This window comes from Chionomys nivalis, chromosome 1 (assembly GCF_950005125.1).
Source record: "Chionomys nivalis chromosome 1, mChiNiv1.1, whole genome shotgun sequence".
Taxonomy (NCBI): domain Eukaryota; kingdom Metazoa; phylum Chordata; class Mammalia; order Rodentia; family Cricetidae; genus Chionomys; species Chionomys nivalis.
This window is the reverse complement of record NC_080086.1, coordinates 137,196,675-137,223,804: the sequence shown is the minus strand read 5'-3', so window position 1 is coordinate 137,223,804 and position 27,130 is coordinate 137,196,675. Positions and strand designations below refer to the sequence as shown.

At 47.4% G+C, this 27,130-nt stretch overlaps 1 protein-coding gene across 1 annotated transcript in view; it reads right to left on the bottom strand.

Annotated features, from left to right (window-relative positions):
- Positions 1 to 27,130, bottom strand: part of Kif3c (kinesin family member 3C) — a 45,295-nt gene that overhangs the window by 9,943 nt on the left and 8,222 nt on the right. Inside the window, exons 3-6 of the mRNA XM_057776982.1 lie at positions 9,915 to 10,016; positions 9,216 to 9,338; positions 7,873 to 7,991; positions 6,760 to 6,876 (exon numbers count right to left, since the gene is read on the bottom strand). Coding sequence (XP_057632965.1) covers positions 6,760 to 6,876; positions 7,873 to 7,991; positions 9,216 to 9,338; positions 9,915 to 10,016 — 461 coding nt within the window. The remainder of the gene's footprint in view (positions 1 to 6,759; positions 6,877 to 7,872; positions 7,992 to 9,215; positions 9,339 to 9,914; positions 10,017 to 27,130) is intronic.

Here is a 27,130-nt window from a genome sequence, read left to right as displayed (position 1 = left end):
ATTATGTGTGTGTTTATGTATGTCTCTGTGTCTGAGTGTGTATGAGTGTGTGAATATGTGTACGTATGCATGCGTGTGACCGAAGACGCCAGAGCATCTCCCTGACACTGGAGTTCAGGCAGTAGTAAGCTGCCTGGTGTGGGTTCTGGACTTGAACTCAGTCTCTGCTTTCGGTCACTGAGCCATTTCTCCAGCTCTCCTCTCCCCGACCCCTTCTTCTCTTACTTTGAAAGCAGGCCTCCAGCATCACTGGGTGTGCTCCCCTATCCCAGTCCTCCATACACACCCAGGGCAATCCAGCATCACTGGGTGTGCTCCCTGTGGTCCTCCTCACACACCCAGGGCAACAGATGGGCCTTTTCTGTGATCTGGTCACATTTTCTCCACAGCTCACGTGCCCACCTCGCTCCATTGCCCTGCACGTCTGCACTCTCCCTTGTCTTCTCTTCCTCTCAATTCTCACAAGCCTGTGAAGTCTCAATTTGTTTGTTTGTTTATTGGTTCTTTGAGACAAGATTTCTCATTGTATCCCTGGCTGTCCTATAACTTACTCTGTAGACCAGGTTGGCCTCAAACTCACAGAGATCCGCTTGCCTCTGCACAACCACTGCCGACACTTTAAAAACTTTTTAATTATTTATTTAATTGGGGGTATGAGCGCAAGTGTCAGAGCGCCAGTATGGAGGTGAGAGGACAGTTTACGGGAGGAGATCTGTCCCCCTGGAGTGTGGTCCCAAGGACCAAGCGCCAGTTATCTGGCTTGGCAGCCAGTGCCTCTATATGCTGAGCCATCTCATGGTCCCCTATCACACACATACTTTTGTGAGAGAAGGCCTTAATGTAGCCCAGGCTGGCCTGGAATTTACAGTGTAGCCTAGGTTAACCTCAAACATGAGGTGATCCTCCTAAGGACTAATATTACAGCTGTGAGCTGCCATGTGCTTGGCATGTGAGCATGCCAAGACTTGAGGAACGGTCTTACCAAGATTTAAAAAACCCAGTTTACTTTTATTTCCCCCTGTGGGACGGGAAGAACGCTCCTGTGAAACTGGAATCTGGAGACAGGTGCGGCAGGTAGCTCATGCCTGTGTCCTGGTGCTCAGAGGGTAGAAGCAGGAGGCTGAGAAGGTCAAAGTTATCCTTGGCTACAGAGTAAGTCTAAGGCCAGCCTGGTCTACAGGAGACCCTGTCTCAAAAAATTAAAGCAAAGTGGAGGGAGGTGGGAGCTGGCTGGGACTACCAGTTCAGTTGGTAGAGTTTACCGAGCACGCACGAAACCCTGGGTTCGATCCTAAATACTGCACAAACCAGATACTTTATGACTGGGTCAGGCCTGGAACCTTCCACACTTGTCTCAGGGCAACCTCACAGCTCTTCATGGCAGACAGTATTATTTCCATTTTACTGACTGAAAGTCAGGTTCAGCCGGGCAGTGGTGGCACATGCCTTTAATCCTAGCACTCAGGAGGCAGGGGGATCTCTGTGAGTTTGAGGCCAGCCAGGTCTACAGAGTGAGCTCCAGGTGGCCAGGGCTACACAGAGAAGCTTGGTCTTGAAAAACCAAAAGTCAAAACAAAACAAAGGAGAGTTTTCTCTGGTTAGGGGTGACACTTGGGAGCCAGAGGCAGAGGATCAGTTTAAGGTCAACCTTGAACTACAGGCCATATTCAGGGCCAACTAGGGCTACAGAGCAAAAAGGCTAACAGAAATACATGAACAAATAAATACATACATAAATAATAAGCATGTCTCAAACTTGAACATGGTACCATGTGCCTGTGGTATCAGATGCTTGAGGAACTAAGGGAAAACAATCCTTTGATGCCAGGAGACGGGGAACTCCTGATAAACATAGAAAGAATGGTTTTTAAAACTAAATCAAGGGCTGGAGAGATGGCTCAGAGGTTAAGAGCACTACCTGCTCTTCCAGAGGTCCTGAGTTCAATTCCCAGCACCCACATGCTGACTCATAACCATCTGTAATGAGATCTGGTACCCTCCTCATGCCTGCAGGGATACATGTAGGCAGAACACTGTAAACATGATAAATAAGTAAATCTTTAAAATATAAATAAATAAATAAATAAATAAATAAATAAATAAATAAATAAATAATAAGACCAAACCAAACCATTTTCTCCTGTGGCAAAGTGAGAACCAAAATTCAGAATTTTTTGGCCGGGCGATGGTGGCGCACGCCTTTAATCCCAGCACTCAGGAGGCAGAGGCAGGCGGATCTCTGTGAGTTCGAGGCCAGCCTGGTCTACAGAGCTAGTTCCAGGACAGGCTCCAAAGCCACAGAGAAACCCTGTCTCGAAAAAACAAAAAAAAAAAAAAAAAAAAAAAAATTCAGAATTTTTTTTAAAAAATACATATCACATTTTATTTATATGAGTGTGCAAGCATATGAGCCACGCATTGACGTTGAGGTTAGAGAATTTGGGGGAGTTGGTTTTATCTTTCTACCACGTGAGTTCCAGGAACTGAATTCATGTCCTCGGATTTAGCAGCGAGTGCCTTTGCTGGCTGAGCCACCTCACTAGGCCCCAAACTCAGACTGTTTTCAATCCAAATTCAGTGTCCTCAGCTGTATTGTGATGACTTTGCAAAGAATTTATCATGAGTGGACTTGCAGAGGCCAGAGTTCTCATCACAATACAACGCTGTGGAGTGTAAGCTAGGCGTGAAGGACCACTGCCAACAGAGAACCCTTAGGAGATACTTTTTCTTTAAGTACCATCAACACTTGAAGTTTTTTGGGCATTTTTTTTTGTAGTAGAATTGAACCCAGGCCTTCAGATACACTAGGTAAATGTCCTACCACTGAGCTATCCCTCCAGCCCTAGAAATAAAGTTTATTTGAAATTTAAAATAAAACAGCCAGAATATGCAAAAATTTTGCTTTCAAGGCAACTTCAACCAAAATTATGATAGTGAAAGAGGCAGAAAGGAGAAAAGGAATAAGGGGACAGACTTCCCCTTATAAGCTGACATAGGCATGTCTAAACATTGTTCCACGGTAACAATGGCTCCTTGCTTTGGAGAGAGGGGCTGGGTGGGGGTGATGTCGTCCTTCACATGAGGGAGGCCCCTTCTAACAAAAGCTTTCCAAAGGGACAGCATGACCTTAGGTGATTCGTTTCAAACAATGTCTTTCCTCTCTGTGCAGTCTTCAGTGTTCTCAGCCCAGAATCCCACAGGCCCCAGCAAAGCCAACACTTGAGCGGAGCATAGAACAATGCCCTATGATCCGCAGGCGCTCCAGGGAGACCGGGGAGACCGGGCTTTTGTGTTCTCAGCCTGGCTCCAGGCACGTTTGGGAGTTGTGGGAGCAGACTGGGAAAGAAAGAGGGGGTTCCTTCCACAGCCTCGGATTCCAGAGCATCCCAGTGACAGGAAAACCACGTTCAAGGCCTTCCCTACCCCCCACGACCCCCACCCCCACCCCGGCCCGCCCCGCCTAGCCTCCAGTTGTGAAAGCAGAGCTAATGGGGCAGATCCGAAGCTTGGGGTAGGGGAGGTAGCGACCACTCCCTGCCCTCAGTCCACCCTTTGGAGTGCTCTGTGGGCTCACAGTCATAACTGGGACTTCAATGATGAATTGTTTTCTTTTCTTTTTATTCTAACCACCAACTGCTTTCAAAATTAAAAAGAAAGAACAAAGGAAAGGGTCTGGAAAGACCGCTCAGTAGTTAAAAACACTGGCTACGGCTCTACCCAGATTTGAGTCCTAGCACCAAAACAGTGGTCACAGGGGAGCCTATACGTATGCTCTTAGGGTCTCTGTGGGCACCAAGGAAGCACATGATGTACAGATAGATAGGCAGGAAAAACACTCATACACAGAAAGATGTAAAATAAGTTAAAGAAAGAATTGAAAAAAATCGTCACAGTTGGATGTGGTTGCACACTCTTGCAAACCCAGCCCTGGGAGGTTGAGACTAGGATCAAGGCTAGCCTGGGCTACCTAGGATCAAGGCTAGCCTAGGCTACCTAGTGAGAGCCTGTCTCAAAACCAGAATCATCGAAGAATGGTGGTTTGAGCCTCTAATCCCAGATTCGGGAGACAGAGGCAGGAGGATCCAGTGTTCTAGGTCAGCCTAAACTACATAAAAAGAAAAAGGGATCATGGGATTGCTTAGAGATGTACAGCCTGGCTACATGAAATCCCATCTCAAAAAGGAAAGAAAACACAGCCACAACAAAGAACAGTACATAAAGGCGAACTAACAGCCTGGAGTGCTGGAGGAAAGACTAGCTTCAGGGTGTCCAATACCAAAGAGAAGAACCCTGTCCTTCTGAGACTTTCTTTGCTTAAGAAGGGCAACGGAGAGCTGGGGAAATAGCTCAATTGCTAAAGAGCTTTGCCTAGTACACAAGAGGACAATCTGTGGGAGTTGGTTCTCACCCTCCACCATCTGGGTCCTGGGAATTGAATTCAGGTTGTCAGGCTTAGCTGCAGGCACCCTTATTCCCTGAGCCATTTTGCTACCCCCCAAATATTATTTCAAGTGGCTCTTTTGGGGGCCAGTGGGATGGCTCAGGGGTAAAGGCACTCGCCATGACAGTCTTGTGACAATGTTAGATCTCCAGAACCCATGCAAAAACCAATCCCACGGGCTGAGCAGTGGTGGGTAATGCCTTTGTTTTGTTTTGTTTTTTTGGGACAGGATTCCTCTGTGTAACAGCCCAGGCTCTCTTGGAACTTGCTTTGTAGACCAGGCTAGCCTCAAATTCAGTGGTGTAAGCCTTTACTCCACTTGGGAGACAAGAGGCAGGTGGATCTCTGAGTTTGAGGCCAGCCTAACCTATACATCTAGTTCCAGGACAGTCAGGGCTACACAAAGAAAGAGCCTGTCTCAGGAAAAAAAAAAAAAAAAAGCAAAACAGAAAAGAACCAATTTCACAAAATTACACTCTCACTTCCAGATGTATGCTATGACACATGTGTGGCCACACACAAATCATGCACACACTCATCCACACACAAGAGTAATACATTTTCTTAAAGTAATACATAAAAAGGGGGTTGGTGACATGGCTCAGCAGGTAGAGGCACTTGTGCCTTGGCCTGCAACCTGAGTTCAGTCCCTGGACTCACATGGTAGAAAGGATCGCCCTCTATGAGCTGTCCGCTGGCATATAAAGGAAAGCTCTGGCATGCGTGCCTACCCCTCCCCCCAAAATTAAATGTAATAAAAAATTTTAATTAAATTTTAAAAAGAAACAAAGTGCTTATCCGGGATTAAAAAATAAAATAAAGTTTGTTTTTAAATAAAAATTAAGTTAGAATACAAAGGAATGGGTTTTGTTACGGCATTGTCATCATATGTGCCGCCCACTGTTCTCAGGTGTTCCCTCCCTGAGCGGGGCACAGTGTCACAAACACAAGGAATCCCAGCACTCAGGAGTTCAAAGCCGTCCTGAGCTACACAGTGAGTTTTAGGTCAATCTTGGCTAAGTTGCATGACTCTCGCCTCAAAAAACAAAAACAAAAACAAAACAAACAAAAAAAAAACCCTAAACAAACAAAATGAGTATTCCTCTCAATTTCAGATCGAAGAACACCAAACAGGCAATTAAACGTAATAAAACGTAATAGTGATCTCAGGTAGGGAGGGAGGGAAACTTCCATAAATTATATAACTGAGGAGCTGGAGGAAAAACGTGAATATAACCTATAAAGGAATTCTCTCAGTAGGAAACCGCCCAAGAGTGATCGTTGTGCTGTGGTGATGAAAGACAATGTTTTGATTTGGTTTTTCCTTCTGCGATAGGATCTCTTTGCATAGTTCTGGCCTGGCCTGGACTCAAACTCACAAAATCAGAGTTCTTGCCTCTGCTTCCCCAGTGCTGGGATTAAAGGTATGTGCCACCACCCATGGTCCAAAAGGTGGTTTAAAAGTGCAAAATGCCACCACTGAAAAGCCATTACTCGTAAATTTGCTATATCCAACTGGCAGCACATCTGGGGACGTGGGGTCCACACTTTCAGAAAGCCAACAGTTTAAACGGGCATGTAATGCGTTGAGGCGCTACAGACCTCGTATTAGCTTCCACTCCAGCCTTGGGGAGGCTGCTGCCTTGCGTGGTAGTAGCACCCCTAGGATACAGAGAGTAAAGAATCCAGAGAAGTACTATCCTTCCATTGCTATATACAGATTTGGTCCAGCTGGGTAAAGCACTCTGGTGGGTTTGAATAGTCAACCTCATTCTATACAGATACCAGCAGAGGGCGCTGCACACCCAGCTAACTGCCGCGGCTGCACCCAAGGGCTCCCCGGTAGAAACAGGTGGAATTGCTGAATCACCCAGCCGAGAAGCTAGAATCAGGACTCTTTGGTGCCCGGGTCTTGTACTTCTCAGTCTTTCCCTCCAGACCATAAGCTCAGACAATGTGCGACTTACCTTCTGTCTGTGTTCTTATGTAGACCAGAGAGAGCAGAGCTGGGCAAACATTAAAATTGTTGCTATTTCTGCAACTGTGTATCCACCAGAAGTAGCCAACTATGACACCAAAGTGCATCCCCCAACACGCACCTCCTCTTACAGGCTCCTTTAGCATCCTAGACCGGTGAAATACTTCCTTCATGGAGACCCCTTACAGGATTAGAGCCTGGGAAATCCATCTTCCATGTGCACGCCTCAAGCCCCAAACATCTGTCTTTCTGGAGACAGGGTCTCAAGATCCTTGCCACCCACGATCCCAGGAGAAGCACATAAATCTCTAGGTCCAGACAAATGGCCAAAGGGACTCACACTCCAGCTGGCACCAGGGGCTGGAACTTCCACTGCTCCTCCTCACAGTCCAGGAAGAGCCGGTTCATGATCTTGTTCTTCTCCTCGGGGGGGATGAAGTTCTCAATGATGAGGTACCTGGGAGCAGGAATCAGACAGAAATGGGAAGGGGAGGGAGAGACCCCGTCACAAAGGCATCAGAGAAGGTGGGGGGAAGGCGGGGAAGGGATGCCATCACTACAGAAATAATGGAACTTGTCGGTAGGGCAGTGGTGGAGGCAGAGGCAGGCGGATCTCTGTGAGTTCGAGACCAGCTTGGTATACAGAGCAAGTGCCAGGACAGCCTCCAAAGCTACACAGAGAATCCCTGTCTCAAAACACACACCCCCGCCCCAAAAAGAATTAAAAAAAAAAAAGAAGAAGAAAAAGAATGGACCATGAAGGCCATTATTTCTAATGCAAAGACTGTGGGCCTGGGGCCTTCTGAGTTATTTTTGACCAGTTCTCAGCCTACACTTTGGCAGAGGAAGGCAGAGCCATCAAACCAGACTGAGGAAGTGGAGCAAACTTAAGAGCTAGCCTGTCTCATGAGCTCCAGGTTCAGTGAGAGACCCAGTCTCACAAAAAGGGGAGGGAGGAGGGTGACAGAGAAAAACTCCTCAATGCCATACCCTGGCCACCACATGAGACATACAAGCTAGGCAAGGTGGCCTACACCTGGCAACCCAGCAACTGGGGCGCTGAAGCAGGAGGATAGCTGAAAGTTCCCAGACAGCCTGAGCTACAGAGTAGGACCCTGTCCTAAAAACAAAAACAGAAACTCAAGCCAGGCAGTGGTGGCACACACCTTTAATCTCAGCGCTCAGGAGGCAGAGTGGCAGGTCTATCTCTGTGAGTTCAAGGCCAGCCTGTTCTACAGAGAGTTCCAGGATAGTCAGAACTATTACACAGAGAAACCCTGTCTTGAAAGACCAACAAACCAATCAAACAAACAAAAAACCACAAGCACTCAAAAAAAAAAAGGACACAAGTGAGTGATGATCAAAATATAGCTTTCAGAAGAATCTCTCAGAAAGGCCCTGAGGAATTTGGGGAGACACGGGTACCCAGAACCAGAAGTGGAGCCAGCCCTACTTGAGCTTGAGTTCCCGGGTCTGCTCATTCTGCGCCTCCTCCAGGTCCTGCCGCACACGGATATACTCCTCGTGTTGGTCCTGGATCTCAGCCTTCACCGCCTGCAGCTTGGCATAGAGCTGGAGACACACAGGTGGGGCTCAGAGGCTGCTCAGTCAGGCACCAACCCCCGAGCCTGGGCTTCACAGGCCTAGGCTCAGAATGAGTTCAGAATGGCTGCCCATCACTATCAATCAGGATGGGCTATTTCTTTTTTTTTTTTTTTTAATTTTTTGAGACAGGGTTTCTCTGTGGTTTTGGAGCCTGTCCTGGAACTAGCTCTTATAGACCAGGCTGGTCTCGAACTCACAGAGATCCGCCTGCCTCTGCCTCCCAAGTGCTGGGATTAAAGGCGTGCGCCACCACCGCCCGGCTAGGATGGGCTATTTCAAGGACTACCTCTGTCCCACCTCTCTGTGGTGGCTTGGTCCCTCCCACCCACTGAAACCTTAAACTGTTACCTGCACTCTCTCTCTCTCTCTCTCTCTCTCTCTCTCTCTCTCTCTCTCTGTGTGTGTGTGTGTGTGTGTGTGTGCATGTTTAAACTGAAAGAGAGCTGAGGGAAATTTTGGCCTAACATCCTCTCTTCACAGGAGAGACTGAATAAACGGTCATAACTGGCCAAGAGAAGAGTGGAGACAAGCCAGGCAGTGCTGGTCCACATCTTTAATCCCAGCACTAGAGAGGCAGAGGCATGCGGATCTCCTAATTCAAGGACAGCCTGGTCTACAGAGAAACCATGTTTGGGGGTGGGGGTAGCCAGGACCCATGTCTCTTTTGGAGATCTGGGGCTGGGGTTAGGGGCTGAGTGGGTTGAGAAGGTAACCCACCCCACTCCCACCTATTTGAGAAATTCCCAAGAGGGCATGGGAGCCAGCAACGGCTTTCCTATTTCCCTCCTAGCTGAGTGATGTTCTAGTGCCTGCTATAGGGACTGGGCCTGGGCTGGTGAGCTCTGAGGCGGTCACAACAATAATCCTGGGGGCGCTCCTGGCTCTTCCCTGAGTCCACACTGGAATTTCCTTCCCTAAACCCCCATCCCAGGTCATATCTTTCCATGAATTTTCAGGATCCTGGTGACCAGGTCCTTGAATGCTATAATTCAACGGTGACATTCAAAGTAGAGAAGTTAACCATGACCATGACAACGACCACCCTGACACCAGACTCCTGTTCCCTGGTTGTCCCCTGCCCCTTCAGCCCAGGAAGTATAGCTCAGGGACTGGGCAGTGGGAAGGGGCCTTTGAGGCACCCTCTCTGAGCAGGCAACTCTTAAGCACTGTCTTGTTTACCCTGCTGCTTACCTTCTTGAGTTTCTTGGTTTTGACCTCCACCTCCTGCTGCAGGGACGAGTAGGTACCACGCAGCTCCATGGTCTCCTCATCTCGGAGCAACATCTCCTGCTGCATTTCCCGCTCGCGGCGTTTCTAGGGCAAGGCACGGCGGTGAGGGGGTCACAACAGGAAAACAAGGCCCCCTGGAGGAGGCTAAAGAGCACAGGGGCTGGCTCACTCTGCCTGACACAGGACCTGTCTTTACCATAATCCCGGGTGTTGGGGTACGCCACGGCTCGTGTTTACTGTCCCTCACAATTCTAAGTGGAACACTGGACACAGACCCCTCTTTTCAACTTCAGTGAACACAACTATGCCAGGTGGGAGCCTGTGTGCACGGAGACCTCAGGACTAAGAGGGGGCATACCCTGGGGACATTATCTGTAGCATCGCAGCTGATTGGAAACTAACTTGATGACTTAGGAAATAGTCACACAGTTGGCAGTGAAAGCCCGGGAGTTAATACCAGAGGTCTCGTGGAGGCTAACAGTGCGGAGAGCCACCCCTTCTTCTCACCCGAAGAGAAAACGCTGAGCTGGCAGACCCATGGAATCCAAGTGACTTAGCTTGTGTTCTCGGCGTTCTAATTCCAGGATTCCCGGCCCAGCCTACTCCACACACGACCTCAAGGGCACACGCTTCCTGGAACCTGAAGCCTAGCAGCCTCACCTGCTCAGCAATCTCCTGCCGCTTCAGTTCTAGCATCTTCTGCTGCTCATTGGTGTGATCCATGATGTTCCTTCCGCCGATGAGCAGCTTGCTCTCCATGGCCTGAGGATACAATGGGGTTCAGAGATGGACTGGCAATGGTCCATAGCATAACAATTTGGGATTTTTGTTGGTTGGTTGGTCACAGGGTCACATGTGGTTCAGACTAATCTCAACCCTTCTATGCAGTAGAGGATGGCCAGGATTACAAGTGTGTACCTCCACAAGTAGCTTTATTGGTTTGGTTGCTTTTGTTGTTATTTTTTGTTTTGATTTATTGAAAAAGGATCTCACTGTGTAGTGTTGGCTAGCCAGAACTTATTATGTAGATCAGGTTAACCTATATGTAGATCAGGCTAGCCTGGAACTTGTGGCAATCCTCCTGCTTCTGCCACCTGAGTGCCGGGATTGCATGTATGTGACATCATGCCTGTTGACCCTCAAGAGATCTCTCTCTCTCTCCCTCTCTCTGTCTTTTGCTCTCTCCTCCTTCATGATAACCTTAAACTCCTGGTCCTCTTGCTTCCACTCCAAGAAGGACCACAAAGCAGAGACTCTGCTCCTCTTTCCTGCGATCCTTCTAGGAGTGGACGTAAGACCTGTCCAGAAGGAGCCTTGTAGCCGTCAGTGGGGATTGAGTTTCCTCCTCCAGCCTCTACAGCAGTAGCACAGAGCTTCCATTGTGAACAGGATCCTTAAGGAATAAATATAAGGCACCCGATCTCTTTGCTATGGATACGAAGGAATGGCTGGGTCACCATGCCTGTGAGGAGGGTGGGTGGCAATCTATTCCTGGCAACCAGGCCCCAGATGGCATGCAGCAGGAGGAGAAAAGGCAGCCACTGGACAGCCCAGCCCTTGGACTGCGTGGTTCCTGACTCAGGAAGACAGCTCATTGCTGGGGCAGCAGGAAATCTTGGTCTAATCTTGGACTGCTGAGGAAATCAGAACAACCCAAGGGAGAGACTCCCCAGCAACAGGGGACAAAATGAGGCCCCAGAGGCTACCTGAGCTTTAGACACCACCTACAAAACTCCTGCTCTGCCCACTAAGCTGGAGGCCCAGCAAGCCATGCCTTCCCCCTCAGCCACAGTATCAGAACCTCACCTCGTTTCTGCATGGCTCACAAACACAGGGGCTGATAGAACCCTCAACAGCCAGGAGCTCCCTCCTTCCTCCCCATGTACCAAATGACGAGACAGAATACAACAGAGAGGAGAGATCCACACACCGCATCCCCAGCCGCACTGAGATCCATGCTGTGTGAAAGCCCCCACCCCACCTGGATTGACAGAAGTCTGACCCCACAAGATGCACTGTCATTACTGCCAATAAGAGGGCACTTTCCCAGGGCAGATGACTGCCCTCTGATTTCATTGCTGGCCTCCTGGAAGGCTGACATCACCTTGAGCCGCTGGAAGAAATTGGCTGCCGCCCCACTGGAATTTTTCCCGGTGGAACCAGCTGACATGTCTGAGGGCTCTCAGAGCTGGGGATGCTGCCAGGCTGGGGGAGTGGGCAGCCACCTGTGAGCGTCGCATCATTGGTTTCAGGGAAGGCCAGCAGCTAAAGGATGCTGCGGGGAGGTCAGAAGCTGAGTTGTGCAATATGATAGTGGACACTGAGCAAAGTCAGGCCAGATGGAGAGGCGGGAACCTTGTGTCAGACCTATGCAGTCACAAAGACAAAGGAGAGAGCAAGGGGCTATGGAGGGGCTGGGTATCCTTGATGCTACACCATAGCCCTCTGCATCCCTGGATGATTCCCTCACAATCTAGTCCATCACTGTGTCATAGACTTAACTCATCTTGACTCTTCTCAGTTCAAGGTTATAACTAGCACCACTCTGAAATTCAGTGCCCTTGGCAGCTTGCTTTAGCACAGCCTTACACCTTACTCACCTCCATAAATGGCCAGTCATTATATGTCATCATTAAATGCTTCTGATTGCAATTTACATCATTGTCTCCTTTTTGTCCTCCCTGATGCCTGTTGACCTCACTGAAATCTTTAAGACGTGTCTGGACCACCCATGGGCTCCAACAGCCTCAATTTCCTCTTCCGTTATCCATCCTTCAAAACCACAAGCCTAAACAGTTTCTCCTCTGCTCAGATTATCCCACGGGCCTCTGCTCCCCACAGGAAGAAACCCAGCGTTCTCTTCTCCCCACTCCATAGCTACCTGGAAAACTGTTACTCATCTTGCCAAGACCCAGCTGGAAAGCTTAGGAAAATTTCATTGATCTCTCTGAGGCTGCTTGTTCAGAACTCTGCCATAACCAGGGCACATCCCTACAGTTTCTCCGATACTAGAAACATTCTGCTTCATCCCCGTTAGCTCCATCAAGGTAGGACTCATGCCTGGCTCATATGCCAGGGTCCCTGGAGCTTGGCAGAGTATTTGGCATAAAGCTGTTCCCTTTAAGTGTTAGGGGAATGGAACAGAATCCTTAGGCTTTATCCTAAGGGGGATTCCAAGCCTTTATTTTTGGGGGGCTTTATCCCCGCCTCTTCTTCCATCCCTCAACTCATGTTCCCTGTCATGGGGTCACAACATTTGGGAAACACCAGTGGGAAAGGTGTGACATAAAGCCCCCTACTGTTGGGGGTCATAGGGATCTGTGCGCTCTAACATCTGGGTGGCATCTGGTTCAGTCTCCATAGCTGACACATTGTCCGTTCCAGCCCGAGTCTTCAGAGTTCGCTCAGTATTTTATGTAATTCTGGCATCCCTTACTCTCCGTCACTTAACAAAAAGGCAATACTTCTCAAATTTTGCTGCCCATTGGAATCACTTGGGAAACGAACAAATCACCCAGACTCAGTGAATCAGAATCTGCACTTTCTGGGTCTGGGGCTTGGTGGATAAAAGGTTTGCTGGGTCAGCACAAGTAATCTGAGTTTAGATCAACAGTGTTGAGAGAGGTGATGGAGACAGGAAGTGCTGAGAGAGGAGATAGAGACAGGAAGTGCTGAGGGGGGTGATGGAGACAGGAAGTGCTGAGAGGGGCGATGGAGACAGGAAATGCTGAGGGGGGCGATGGAGACAGGAAATGCTGAGGGGGGCGATGGAGACAGGAAATGCTGAGGGGGGTGATGGAGACAGGAAGTGCTGAGGGGGGCGATGGAGACAGGAAATGCAAAGGGGGGTGATGGAGACAGGAAGGGCCCTGGGACTTGCTGGGCAGCCAGTCTAGATTCACAGAACTCCAGGCTCACTAAGGAAAATAAAGGTGGGAAGTGATAGAAGAAGATACCAATGTCAACCTCTGGCTTCCACAAGGCTCTCTCTCTCTGTCTCTGTCTCTCTGTCTCTCTCTCTCTCTCTCTCTCACACACACACACACACACACACACACACACACACACACACACACGAGTATGCATTTTCCTAGGTCCCTGAGTGATTTATGTGCCCCTGTGTTGAGGGTTTTAGGAAACAAGACTAGCGACAGGAAGGGCAGCATGTACTCACTAACAGAAGATTGTGCCTGACTAGCCACTCAGAGTTCTTCCAAACTGGGACAAAATTACAGCAACGTTAGGGAAGCCAAAGGCCAGGATTTGAGATGTTAAAATGCTCTCACCCCCTCAAAGGCTGTGTACATCAGAGGTATTCAACATTGCTTGGGGTGGTGCACGTCTTTCAGCCCAGTACTCGGTAGGCAGAGACAGGTGGATCTCTGAGTTTGAGGCCAGCCTGGTCTACAGAGTGAGTTCCAGGAAAGCCAGGGCTGTTACCCAGAGAAACTCTGCCTCAAAAAATAAACAACAACAAAAGTTGTATAAGGAAGCACATACTGATTAACTGTTCAATTTCACAGATACCCCCAAATCCATTCTCGGTCATAAGGAACGGTGTGAGCTGATCGAAATAAATAACTAAAAGGCAGGTAGGTGAGCGTCTATTACAGCTTCCCATCTGCGGGGCAAGCGACCCTAACGCTGTCCACTAAGTGACGGCTGTGGACAAGGCGTTATGAGCCAGACTAAGACAGGACAGTGAAGGGAGAAATCCTCTATTGCTCCCAGAAGACATCGGCTTAAAAAAAATCCAATAGCAGTGGGCCAAGGACCTTCGTGAAGGCTTTTTGGAAACAAAACAAAAGAGATTATCCCCTTGCAGAGAACCACGATGCAGCCAAATCTGGAGTACTGTGTACCGTGCCATTCTGAATCTCCAGAGACTCAAAGGAGACAGGAGAGCCAGAGAAGGCCGTCTCAGGGTTACTGTAAGAGATGGGAAAATAGGATTCTTCAGGCCGCAAACAAAGAAATAAGGGGCTGGAGAGATGGCTCCGTGCTGAAGAGCGGTTGCTGCTCTTGCAGCAGACTCCAGTCTGGGTCCCAGCACCCATGGCAGATGGCTCATAAAGGCCTTAAACTTCAGCACCCGGGGGATCTGATGCCCTCTTTGCACTTCCAGAGGTGTTTGTATGCATGTGGCATACACATACATTTAATAAAAATAATAAACTAAAAATAAAATGACTTTGGGGGAAAAGTAAGAAACGTCATAAATTTCCTAGCAGAGCTAATTTCTTTCATCTCTCTTCCCTGCCCACTGGGCTAGTTCACAGGTACACAATGTTCTTCACTTCTATAGTCACACTTATAATGACAAGCAGAAGCCGGGCGGTAATGGCGCACGCCTTTAATCCCAGCACTCCAGAGGCAGAGGCAGGCGGATCTCTGTGAGTTCGAGACCAGCCTGGTCTACAAGAGCTAGTTCCAGGACAGGCTCCAAAGCTACAGAGAAACCCTGTCTCAAAAAAAAAAAATTTCTATTTATATATATTTTAAAGACAGATTCTCACTGCCTGGTCCAAAACTCACTGTGTAGACCAGAGTGGCCTCGAACTCACAGAAATCTGCCTGCCTCTGCCTCCCGAGTGCTGGGATTAAAGGCATGCACCACCACCATCTGGCTGAAAATGATTTTATTACAGTAACATAAGCATGAAATATTATCATTTAAAAATTGCTATAATAATAGATATAAAAATGAGCCTCAGTCAGATGGTGGTGACCATTCCTTTAATCCCAGCACTCGGGAGGCAGCAGCAGGTGGATCTCTGTGAGTTCCAGGATACCCAAAGCTGTTACACAGAGAAACCCTGTCTCTAAAAAAAAAAAAAAAAAAAAAAAAAGAGGTGAGTCTCCTCATTTAACTAATTTAATAATCATTTTTTCCCTCAAAATGGGATTAGGATTGAATGTAGCCCAGGCTGGCACCCAAGTTGATATATAGCTGAGGATGGCTCTAAATGCCCATTTTTCTGCCTATTTTCCAAGTGCTAGGATTACAGGCATGCACTCCCATGTTTGGCTTCCCTTTTATATTTTCCATGCCATCTTGGTGATCTTATCAAGGCCAGGTCTCTCCTTTCCCAACTACTCTTTTGTGCTACTTGGAGATGCTTTTTTTTGTTTTGTTTTGTTTTGTTTGTTTTATTTTGTTTTTGAGGCAAGGTTTTGCTATATAGCTTAGACTTGGAACTACTATATAGACTATATAGGCTAGGCTTTATCTCATACGATCCTTCAGGCATCATTCAGGCATGTTCTATGATACCCAGCTGGGGATGACTCTTAGGTGAACACATGGACCTTTGATACATAACAGAACCATTTATCCAGCTTCCATCCTCCCCAGCTACCTATATCTAGGCCCGTATTCTCCTTACCCAAAGGTTATACATTACCTAGGTCTTTATCCCATCTGGACATTGTCGGACAGAATCTGAGCTAGCAATCAGGCCGGGCATCTGAAGCACTGACCAAGACTATGAGTCCCCCAAGTCCCAGTCATGCTCCCGAAGTCACCATGGCATGAGTCCCAGCTTACTTCCTGTTAGGGCTACGTCTTGGACCTAGAATTCCTTCCCAACCCCTCCTGCTGGCTGGTCCTCCCGAGAAGATACCCTGAATGATGACTAACTGCCCATTTCCATTTATTCAGTGTCCCTCTCCTCGGCCGGTCCTGCCCAGGCCGGATAACGATTGAATCTGTATTACCACTTCTTCGCTAAGTCTGTCTTGCACACTTACCCAAATCCTCAGTGGCTGCCAAGCCGGGCAGACAAGACCAGCCTTGTGTTAGGAGAGGGGGCTGGTTCTGGTATGAAATCAAGATGGGGTCTAGGTGCAAGAGCCTCAGCCCTCCTCCTCCCGAGTCGTGGCCTGTGCTATTCCACCCCCACACTCTAAAATGTGTCACATACCAGCTTCTTTGTTCTTTTCCTTTTTTCTTTTTCTGTTCCTTCTGAAGATGGACTCATGTCTTCCTTTGTCTTGGAAATCTGTCCTTAGCCATTGTCTGTAGAAAGCAGAGGGGCAAGGAGCCCTCCAACCCTTGTCCAGTTTAAGCTGGGTATGCAGGGCAGAAGGCCCGCTATACGGGGTCCTGGTCCTAAGGAATTCCCTGGATCTCTCAGTCAATGCTTCCTTTGTGATCTTTCAGAGCAAAGGAGTATACGTGGGTGGGGCCTGGGGACAGGGCTGTTGGCCTCTGCAGATGTTAAACACATCCAGTGTGAGTAAAAGGTCAGCAGATCTGGTTGGGAGCTCCAGTGTGCCATGGTAGCGAAGGGAATTGATCACATGGTGACCAAGTATCTTGGGAGTCATCGGCACAGACCTCCATGCTTTAGAGATAGGACATGGAGGCCCAGGCATGAAGCCATGCAAGCTTGGCGTCTCCTAACTAAGGAAGGCACGTGCATAACTCCTGTTATATCAACTCTGAACTTTTCAAGGAATTTCCTTGATTTTCAAGTTGATTAGGGCTCCAGCTTGGGGTATGAGAGGCAGGTCAGCAGCTGTACAATCAATAACAGTCAGGATCCCCACAGGAACTGTGTCAGCTTGTAGACACAAGGAATTCTCAGAAGTCACTTCTTCCAGTTCCGGGAGCAACCAGAGTACAAAACCAGAGGTTGAACTGGACGCAGAGGCACACGCATGTGGCTCAGGCAGGAGGACCACAAGTTCAAAGCCAGCCTGTGCTACGTAGTAGTGAGATTTCACTAGAAGGAGGGGAGGGAAAAAGTGAGGGAGGGAGGCTGAGGGCTTTCGATGTCTTGGTAGAACGCTTGCCTAGCATGTAAGGGACCCTGAGTTTGAACCCCAGTATCACATCAACAGGAATGGTGGCACATTAGTACTACAGACCTAGAGAGAGAGACAGAGAGAGACAGAGACCGAGAGAGACAGAGACAGAGAGAGATCAACCGACCAGAGGAGATAGGAGCCCTCTTACGTGCTGGTCAGGAAATCTAGGCGGGCAACAGATCTGACCAACCACTCCTTGGGGAGGATTACCATCAAGTGTGATCCTCCAAGAACAGGAAAGGCAAACCAGCTTTGGTGCCACTGCCAGCTACTTTATGGAAGTCTGTAGAGGAAAAGAGTCTCAGCTGTGTCTTGCCCCATGTCTGTGGCTAGACATGTGTTTATTAAAGGACAGGGAGCGACGACTCACATGCAAAGGCCAGAAGACAGCTTGGTAGGAGTCAGTTTTCTTCTTCTGCCACGTGGGCCCTGGGGGGCAGGGCTGGTATTTCACTCACTAATCTATCACCATCTCCCCCAGACCAGGTCTTTTTCACTTTAATCACCCTACACTATTACCACAAGAACGCTATGACATGATACCACGTTTGTGGTCTCCGCTTGACACAAAGAAGGCAAAGGCTCAGACGTACCCACACTTATAGAGCCAGCCAGCAGGAGAATACCGGGACACTAACCTGACTCCAAGGGCAGTGCTCTTATCTCTGCTCCTTGGCTATCCACTGGCTTCAGGTCAGCAGTGTGTAGAAAGAAGCCGAATTTGATATTTGTATCTCTGCTGACTCAGGAGCCATCGGGAAAGCTCAGAGCGCTACTGCGTCCTCTCCCAGCTGAAGCAGCTATGTGGGGCTCTTCTGGGGCCTCTGCAATGGGGGCAGGTCAGAGAGCTCTTACCCACATGCTCCCTAAGATTGTGACCCTTTAATACAGTTCCTCATGGTGTGGTGACCCCAACCATGAAATGGTTGCCGTTGTCACTTCCTAACTCTAATTTTGCTCCTGTTAGAATTGTTAATGCAAATATCTGTGCTTGCCAATGGTCTTAGGTGACCCTGTGAAAGGGTTGCTCAACCCCCGGATGCGTCTCAACTCATAAGTTGAGAACAGCTGGCTCTAAAGAGTCTGAAACCTGGAATGCTTGTGGGAACAGTCTAACGTGAAGAGAGCAGGGCACGCGAGTGAGCGTTTCTTCATGCACCTGTTACCCCCTGTGACAATGTCTGAGATGTTGGCCCTTGGACTCCAGAGCTCCTTTCTGGAAAGTGGGAGCCAGGGCACTCACTCTCTTGCAGGCTCTGGTTAAAGAACAGCAGTTGGGCAACGGACATAGAAGTGCTTCACAAATGACCACGTATGTGGAGGGGGTTGGGAAGGTAGCTCATTAAGAGTGCAATTGCCTAACAAAGCCTTGGTAGCAATGGAAAAAAAAATCAAGCACAATGACATGCTATGGTAACTCACTGATTGACTGTGCCATTGGGAAGTGATCACCACTCATGGCAAAAAACCAAACCAACCAACCAAGCCAATGAAATCCCAGCTCAACAGCCCCCGCTTCATCTCTTAAAAGAGACAGCCCTTCCTACCATCGCAGACCTCTCTCTTCTTTTCAGGCTCCCTGATTGTAGGTCTTGAGGAGTCAGCAATAAGGGAAGAAAGGAGAGATGAAGGGGAGGGAATGAATAGATCTATTTTCAGATGAACAGTGCTATTTTCGGTGGCTTTCTGCCCTGGGGACATAAACCAGGACGCTCCATCTGAGTGTCCTCCTTGGATGGCTCAAAATGCAATGTAAATGCCTGATGTTGCAAGTTCCAGGAACACTCTCATTAGCAAAAGGAAAAATTGGAGACTGGGAAAAGCATCGGCCAGGGAGTGAAGTGAGGCTGGCTCCGGCCGGTGTCCGTGCTGGGTAAGGCGGGGAGGCACACAGTGCTCCTTCCACACCAGAGAAGAGCATGAGGAAAAGGTGGGGCTGGGTGGCGGAGGTGCACATCCTTAATCCCAGCATTCAGGAGGCAAAGCCAGTCTGATCTACAGGGAGTTCCTAGGCAGCCAGGGATAACATAGAAAGAACCTGTCTCAAAAAAAAAAAAAATGACTATACTTACTTATTGTGTATGCACATGTGTGTGCTTGTGCCACGGTGGACTGTGACTCAAAGGACAACTTGTGCAAGTCGGTTCTTTCCTTCTACCCTATGCGACCTGGAGCTAGAACTCAAGTCACAGATGGTGGCAAGGGCAAGTGTCTTTATCCATTGACCAATCTCACTGGCCCCACTATTTCCCTCCAGTAGTTATAGCTTCCTAGAAGGTTTTCTCCAACACCTGGGATGCAAATCCAGGTGACAGAATGCCAGTTCGTCAGAACTGACAAAATCTAAGGATGCATTTCAGAGAGGAAGTACAGGGCCCTGAGGGTGGGTTGTTCCAGGTGACAGAGACTCGGGGCTCCCAGCCCCAGCTCAGTCACACCCCTCCCTACCTCTTCTCACCAGGTCTTCTGACCCTGAGTTCCTGACCATCTGTCACCATGGGTCATCAGCAAGAAGCACCCAACACCTATTGATTAGATTGTTTTTACATTCCTTGGGAGACCAAGAGATGTGTACAAGTCACACGATTGTTGGTAACTAAATCCAGTGAATGTTACACAAACCTTGATTTCTCTAAATTATCACTGCTTTTAAGTGAATCACCCTACCATGACACAGCACACACATGCACACAGACACACACACACAGAGACATACACACACAGATACACACACACAAAGACATACACACACAGACACACACAGACATACACACACAGACACACACAGACATACACACAGATACACACAGACACACACAGACAGACACACACATACACAGACACATATACACACAGACACACACATACAGACAGACAAACACAGGCACAGACACAGACACACCCACACAGATACACACAGACACACACATTTTTGTGTGTTTGGGGGTATTGGGTTTGAACCTAGGGCTTTGTTCCTCCTTGGCATGGCAATCACATTATTGTGACTCATTTATCACTCTCGCCTTTTTCATTTTTTATTTTGAGACAGTTTCACAAGTTGTCCAGGTTGGCTTTGAACTCAGAACTCATTCTTTTTTTTTTTTTTTTTTTTTTTTTTGGTTTTTCGAGACAGGGTTTCTCTGTGGCTTTGGAGCCTGTCCTGGAACTAGCTCTGGTAGACCAAGCTGGTCTCGAACTCACAGAGATCCGCCTGCCTCTGCCTCCAGTGTGCTGGGATTAAAGGCGTGCGCCACCACCGCCCGGCTTGAACTCATTCTGTATCCAGGTCAGCTTTGAATTGATAGTTCTTTGTTTCAGCGTTTTGTTTTTTAATTATGTATGTGCATGTGTGTAAGCCTGTGAGATCCATGCAAGAGCCTGCAGAGGCCAGAAGAGGACACTGGGTTCCTTAGACCTGGAGTTTCAGATGGTTGTAAGCCAACACTCAGGTGGGGGGAACTGAACAAAAGCAGTAAGCACCATCATCCTGGAGTCGTGGCTGGAGTAGTGGGGCCACAGGCCTTTGTCATCAGGATGGGGTAACTGGGACCACAGGCCTTTGTCATCAGGATGGGTAACTGGGACCACAGGCCTTTGTCATCAGGATGGGGTAACTGGGACCACAGGCCTTTGTCATCAGGATGGGGTAACTGGGACCACAGGCCTTTGTCATCAGGATGGGTAACTGGGACCACAGGCCTTTGTCATCAGGATGGGTTAACACTTTATTTTTTTTTTAAGATAGGGTCTCACGCAGCTGAGGTTAGCCTCAAACTCCCTGCGTGGCCAAGGTTGTCCTTGAACTCCTGATCCTGATCCTACAGCATTTACATTTCAGGTAAAGGCACCACTTCTGGCTCCCTTTCTTTCTGTGTGGAGTCTAGATTCTCCTCTATTTTTTGAAAACCATAGAACCCTGACAACAGTTTATTTTCTTTATTTAAAAGTTTAGATTTGTTTTTGTTGAATTAAAAAAAAAAGACAAAAACAAGCAAGTGCTGGCAAGAAGACTCAGCAGACAGAGACAGAGGCACAGGTCACCATTCCCGACAACCTGAGTTCGATCCCGTAAACACGAAGAACCAACTCCCCAAAAGTTATCCTCTGATTTTCATGACTGCTGTGCCATTAACTGCCCCCACTGAAATAAATAAATGTAAAAAAATAAAATTTTAACTGGAAAATAAAAAAAAAAAAAAAAAAAGGAGCCAGCCGTGTGCCAGTAGTCCTAGCCCCTGGGGAGACTGAGGCAGGAGAGTCATGAGCTCAAAGGTAGCCTAGACTATACAATAAGACTCTACCTTATAAAAATAAAAGGCAGTAGGCTTAGAGATATAGATTATCTGCAGAGTGTTGTAGTGTACAGGGGCCTGCATTCAATGCCCAGCAGCGCAAAACAAATCAAACAAAAGCAATACTGTGCTTACTGTAAAAATAAGTGAACAGGCTGAGTGTAGTGGCACACCCCTGTAGTCTCATTGGGGAAGACTGAGGCAAGAGGACCACAAGGTCCAGCCTAGGCTATATAGTGAGTTGCAGGCTAATCTAGATTATATAGCAAAATTCTGACTCAAATAAAAGGTAAGGGCCGCAGTTGCAGCTTAGTGGTACACTTGCCTCGTATGAATGAGACCTTAGGTTCACTATTGCCCAAAAGAAAAAAACTAAATAACATACTAAACAAAATATTGTTGTTGCTGTTTTTAGAAAAGGTAAAAATTAGCAAGGTATTGGAGGTTGAGGTAGGGGGACTTCAAATTCAAGGCCAGCCTGGGCTACAGGTTAAGTTTTAGGATAGCTTGGGCAATGAGATTGGACTAAAAATTGTTTTTTTAGGACATGATTTGATTGTATGAATTGGTGGTGACGGGTTGAGTACAAGCATAGGTTTGCATCATATGGTCCAAGATGATTAGTTAAGCATCCCAGGAGATGGGAGCTCCCTCTGGGACCTGTTAGTGAGGGACATGGCATAAATCTGATCAGGTGCATGGCATGTGGAGGGGAAGGTCATGTACTATGGTGTCAGTTAGTCACAGCCTCATGATTCTGGAACTACATGCCCAAGGCATATGGCACTGCTCATGTCCCTATTTGTCCCATGGAAATCGGAACGGCGCTGCTTCACAGCGCCACTGTGAGCAGAAACAACACCATGCACATAAGACCGTATCAGAGGGTTTTGCGTTAAGCGCACAAGAAAAAAAGGAAGCTGCATTATTGGTACTATTTCCATTGGCATCTTCCCACGAGCCTAATAAAGCAAAGAAAGAACAAGAGCCAGGGGGTGGTGGCGCACGCCTTTAATCCCAGCACTCAGGAGGCAGAGGCAGGTGGATCTCTGTGAGTCAGCATGGTCTACAGAGCGAGTTCCAGGATAACCAGGCTACATAGAAAAATCCTGTCTCAAAAAAACAACAACAATAAAATAATAATAATAATAAAACAATAAATAAAATAAAAAGGGGGCTAGAGAGATGGCTTAGCAATTAAGAGCCCTGGGTGCTCTTCCAGAGGACCAGGGGTTCAATTCCCAGTACTCATATGATAGTTCACAACCATCTGTAACTTCAATTCCTGGGGATCTGACACACTCACGCAGACATGCATTCAGGCAAACACCAATTCACATAAAATAAATACATAAATCTTAAAAAAAAAAAAAAAAAAAAGTAAGCCGGGCGGTGGTGGCGCACGCTTTTAATCCCAGCACTCGGGAGGCAGAGGCAGGCGGATCTCTGTGAGTTCGAGACCAGCCTGGTCTACAAGAGCTAGTTCCAGGACAGGCTCCAAAACCACAGAGAAACCCTGTCTCAAAAAACCAAAAAAAAAATAAAAATAAATAAGGAAGGAAGGAAGGGAGAAAGAAAAAAAGAAAGAGAGAGAGAAAGAAAGAAAGAAAGAAAGAAAGAAAGAAAGAAAGAAAGAAAGAAAGAAAGAAAGAAAGAGAAAGAAAGAGAGAGAGAAAGAGAAAGAAGGAGGGAAGGGAAAATCCTGCATGACAATTATCCAGTACAATAGAAACAGCTCAAACCAGGATAGTTTTTTCTTTGGAATATGTAGGAGCCAGTATTCTGAAGATGGAGGCAGGAGGATCAGGAGTTCAAGGCTAGCCTCAACTGCACAGTGAGTTCCAGGGTATCTGGTTAGGAAAGGTGAGACCCTATCTCAAACAACAAACAAGCCAGAAGCAAGCAAGGCATAGTAGTGCACTTATATAATCCTAGCACTTTAGATGTGAGGGCAGGAGGCCCAGAAGTTCAAGGTATCCTCAGTTACAGACAGAAATCAAGACCAGCCTGGGATACAGGAAACCACGTCTCAAAAGATCGAAACAAACAGGCAAATAAATGAAATCTGGGAGGAAAAAGATAACTGGACAGTGACTTTTTTTCTATCTGGCAGTTAATGACTTTCTGAGGATATCAGGATATTAAAAACTCCAGGAGCTGGGGCTGGAGAGATGGCTCAGTGATTAAGAGCACTGACTGCTCTTCCAGAGGACCCACATGGCAGCTCACAACTGTATGTAATTCCAGTTCCAAGAATCTGATACTCTTACACATATGCAGGCAAAACACCAATGCACATGAAATAAAAATAAATATTGAAAATAATAAAATAAGCCGGGCGGTGGTGGCGCACGCCTTTAATCCCAGCACTTGGGAGGCAGAGGCAGGCGGATCTCTGTGAGTTCGAGACCAGCCTGGTCTACAAGAGCTAGTTCCAGGACAGGCTCCAAAACCACAGAGAAACCCTGTCTCGAAAAACCAAAAAAAAAATAAAAATAAAAAAAAAAATAAAATAAAATAAAACCAAAATCCCAGATGCTTAGAGAAAGAGCACAGCTCAGCATGATTGAAGACTTGGCTTCATTTTCCAGCACCAGAAAGTGGATAATAATAGTGGGATGTGGTGGCACACACCTCTAATCCCAGACGGGAGTGGGCAGAACCTCTGAGGTCTAGGTTGAGGCCAGCCTGGTATACAGAGAGAGTTTTAGGACAGCCAGGGCTCCACAGAGAAACCCTGTCTCAAAAAAAACAAAAAACAAAAAACAAACAAACAAACAAACAAAAAAACACAAATAAGCAAAACTTCTAGATCCTAAGTGCAGTGCAGGTGGTGTGCAAGCTCTAAGCATGGAGATGGACCTTTTATACCTGCACAGCAGTTCCTAGGGAGACAGAGGTGGGTCATTCTCCTAGCCACTCAGACATACTACTGGGTTCTGCAGCTACAGAAGTGCCAGGCCACCAGGCCAGGCACAATGACTGGCAGGGCAGAGTGAAGGGCAAAGTCTCTTCTTGATCTGAATTCTAGGCCTTTGCTCTGGGTCCTCAGGACACAATGAGGACATTATCACAGCCACTCCATCTAGTTCCATGTCTCTGGGGGCCAGGAGGACCAAAGGCAGCGATGCTAACACACACTCCTCCAGCCAGTACAGAGATGAGAAACCCGCACTAACCAAATGGCCTCCTGAGTAGCATGAGAACCTGAAGCCCAAATGGCAAATGGAAATGAATTAGTAGGCTGGGCGGTGGTGGTGCATGTCTTTAATCCCAGCACTTGGGAGGCAGAGGCAGGCGGATTTCTGTGAGTTCGAGACCAGTCTGGTCTACAAGAGCTAGTTCCAGGACAGGCTCCAAAGCCACAGAGAAACCCTGTCTGAGAAAAACCAAAAAAAAAAAAAAAAAAAAAAAAAAAAAAAAAAAGGAAATGAATTAGTATTTTATATATATACATATATATATGTATATATATAAAATCATGTTTAAAATGTATTGTCAGCCATGGTGGTACATACCTATAAACCCACCACTGGGATGTGAAGTCAAGAAAACCAAATGCCGAAGGCCAGCCTAGGCTATAGGAGACCCTGTCTCAAAAAAACCAAACAAACTAAATGGGGACTATGGACGTAGTTGAATGTTTAGTTGAATGTGCTTACACAGCATACATAAAGCCCTGGGCTCAATGCCCGGCACCAGGTAAACAGGTTTGATGTGCAAGCCTGAGAGCCCAGCACTGAGGAAGTAGAAGCAGGAGGATTAGAAATTCACGGTCAAGTCGGGCGGTGGCGGCGCACGCCTTTAATCCCAGCACTTGGGAGGCAGAGACAGGTGGATCTCTGTGAGTTCGAGGCCAGCCTGGTCTACAAGAGCTAGTTCCAGGACAGGAACAAAAAGCTACGGAGAAACCCTGTCTCGAAAAATCAAAAAAAAAAAAAAAAAGAAAAGAAAAGAAATTCATGGTCATCCTTGGCTACGTAGCAAGCTCCTTGAGAGTCTGAGCTATATATGACCCTGTATCAAAAAACAAAGTATTCTCTTTTCCAGATCTTTAGATCAGACTCGGGGCCTCGAATTAGCCAGGCAAAGCTCTGCCACTGAACCACACACCTCGGATTCTGAGAAAGGGTCATGATCAGTGTCCTGCCTCTACCTCCCAAGTGCTGGTGCCACACCTTCTCACTGGCTCCACACTGGTCAGACTTTTACATTACAAAATATTCTGGGCAAGCCGGGCGGTGGTGGCACATGCCTTTAACCTCAACACTCGGGAGGCAGAGGCAGGTGGACCTCTGTGAGTTCAAGGCCAGTCTGTTCAACAGAGACAACCTGTCTTTTGAGTTTGCAACAACAAAACTCCTCTGGGCACAGAACACTTCTGTGAACTGACCACACTCACCAGTGATTAGAAGAAACCCAGGAATACTGGTACCCTCCCACCAACAAGGAGAGGCCATAGACATCGACCTACATGTTAGCTCCAGCCTGGAAAATGGTCCGTGTGTTAAAAACCGTCAAGCTTTTCCCAAGGTCTGAGAGTGGAAGGCTCAATCGGGATGGGGTCAGGGTGCATGCAGGGCTCTGATGACTAAGCCTGTACATTCCCCAGTGTCTGCATGGGCCTGATGTCCTTGAGAACACGTGTTTGAAATCTGATCAGCTTTGGGACACTCTAGGCTATTATGGAAGTTTCTGGGGTGGTGTCCAGCCCTATTTGGTTGCTGATAAATTCAGTAAGTATTCTACTATTGAGCTCCATTTCCAGATAGAGCCTATTAACACATAATAATGCATTCAAATCAATGAGTCTGGGGATAAGTTGAAAATGAAACTTATGCTCTGGCAATGCTGAAGCATGCATGGTCAGCCCGTATATGGTGGTTCTGTTGAACTTGTCCAATCTGGGTTTCATGATCTAAGTTGATGAGGATGACTGAGCAGGTATCTTCCTCTGGGGATAAATACCCATAAAACCACCACTACTAAGGCCACCCAATAAGGTGGGCTCATATAGCAAAGGCTGGCTTCCAATTTGCTGTGCAGCCAAGGGTGACCTTGAACTCTTGATCCTCCTGTTTCCACCTGTTGAGTGCTAAGATTACAGGCTTGTGTAAACAAGCCTGGTAAGTCCAGCGGACTGAATTCATGGTTTCAGACACACTAAGTAACTACTCTATCAATTAAGCTATATTTAAAACCCATACTCATTCTTTTGTTTTGTTTGAGATAGGGTTTCTCCATAGGTTTTTGGTTCCTGTCCTGGAACTAGCTCTTCTAGACCAGGCTGGCCTCGAACTCACAGAGATCCGCCTGCCTCTGCCTCCCGAGTGCTGGGACACACACTCATTCTTAAAGCAAGTAGATTCTGTCAAGCAGTTCTTGAAGCCAGACATAGTGTGATTCGTGCTTACAGTTCCAGAATTCAGGATACTGAAACAAGACATTTGGGAGTTGGAGGCTAGCCTGAGCGACATAATGAGACCTTGCATTAATAATAATGGTTTGGGGGGCTGGAGAGTTGGTTTAGCCGTTAAAAGCACTTGTCCTTGCAGAGTACCCAGATTTGAGTCCCAGAACCCATATGGTGGCTCACAACTATCCACAGCTCCAGTTCTGAAGGATTCAACACCTTCTCCTGGCTTCCAGGGCACTGAAGGTATGTGGTGAACAGTCATATACACACAAGATAATAAAATTAAATTAAAAAAACAATAATGGTTTTGTTGGGCGTGGAGGTGCACAGTACTTGAGAGGCAGAGGCAGGTTGAT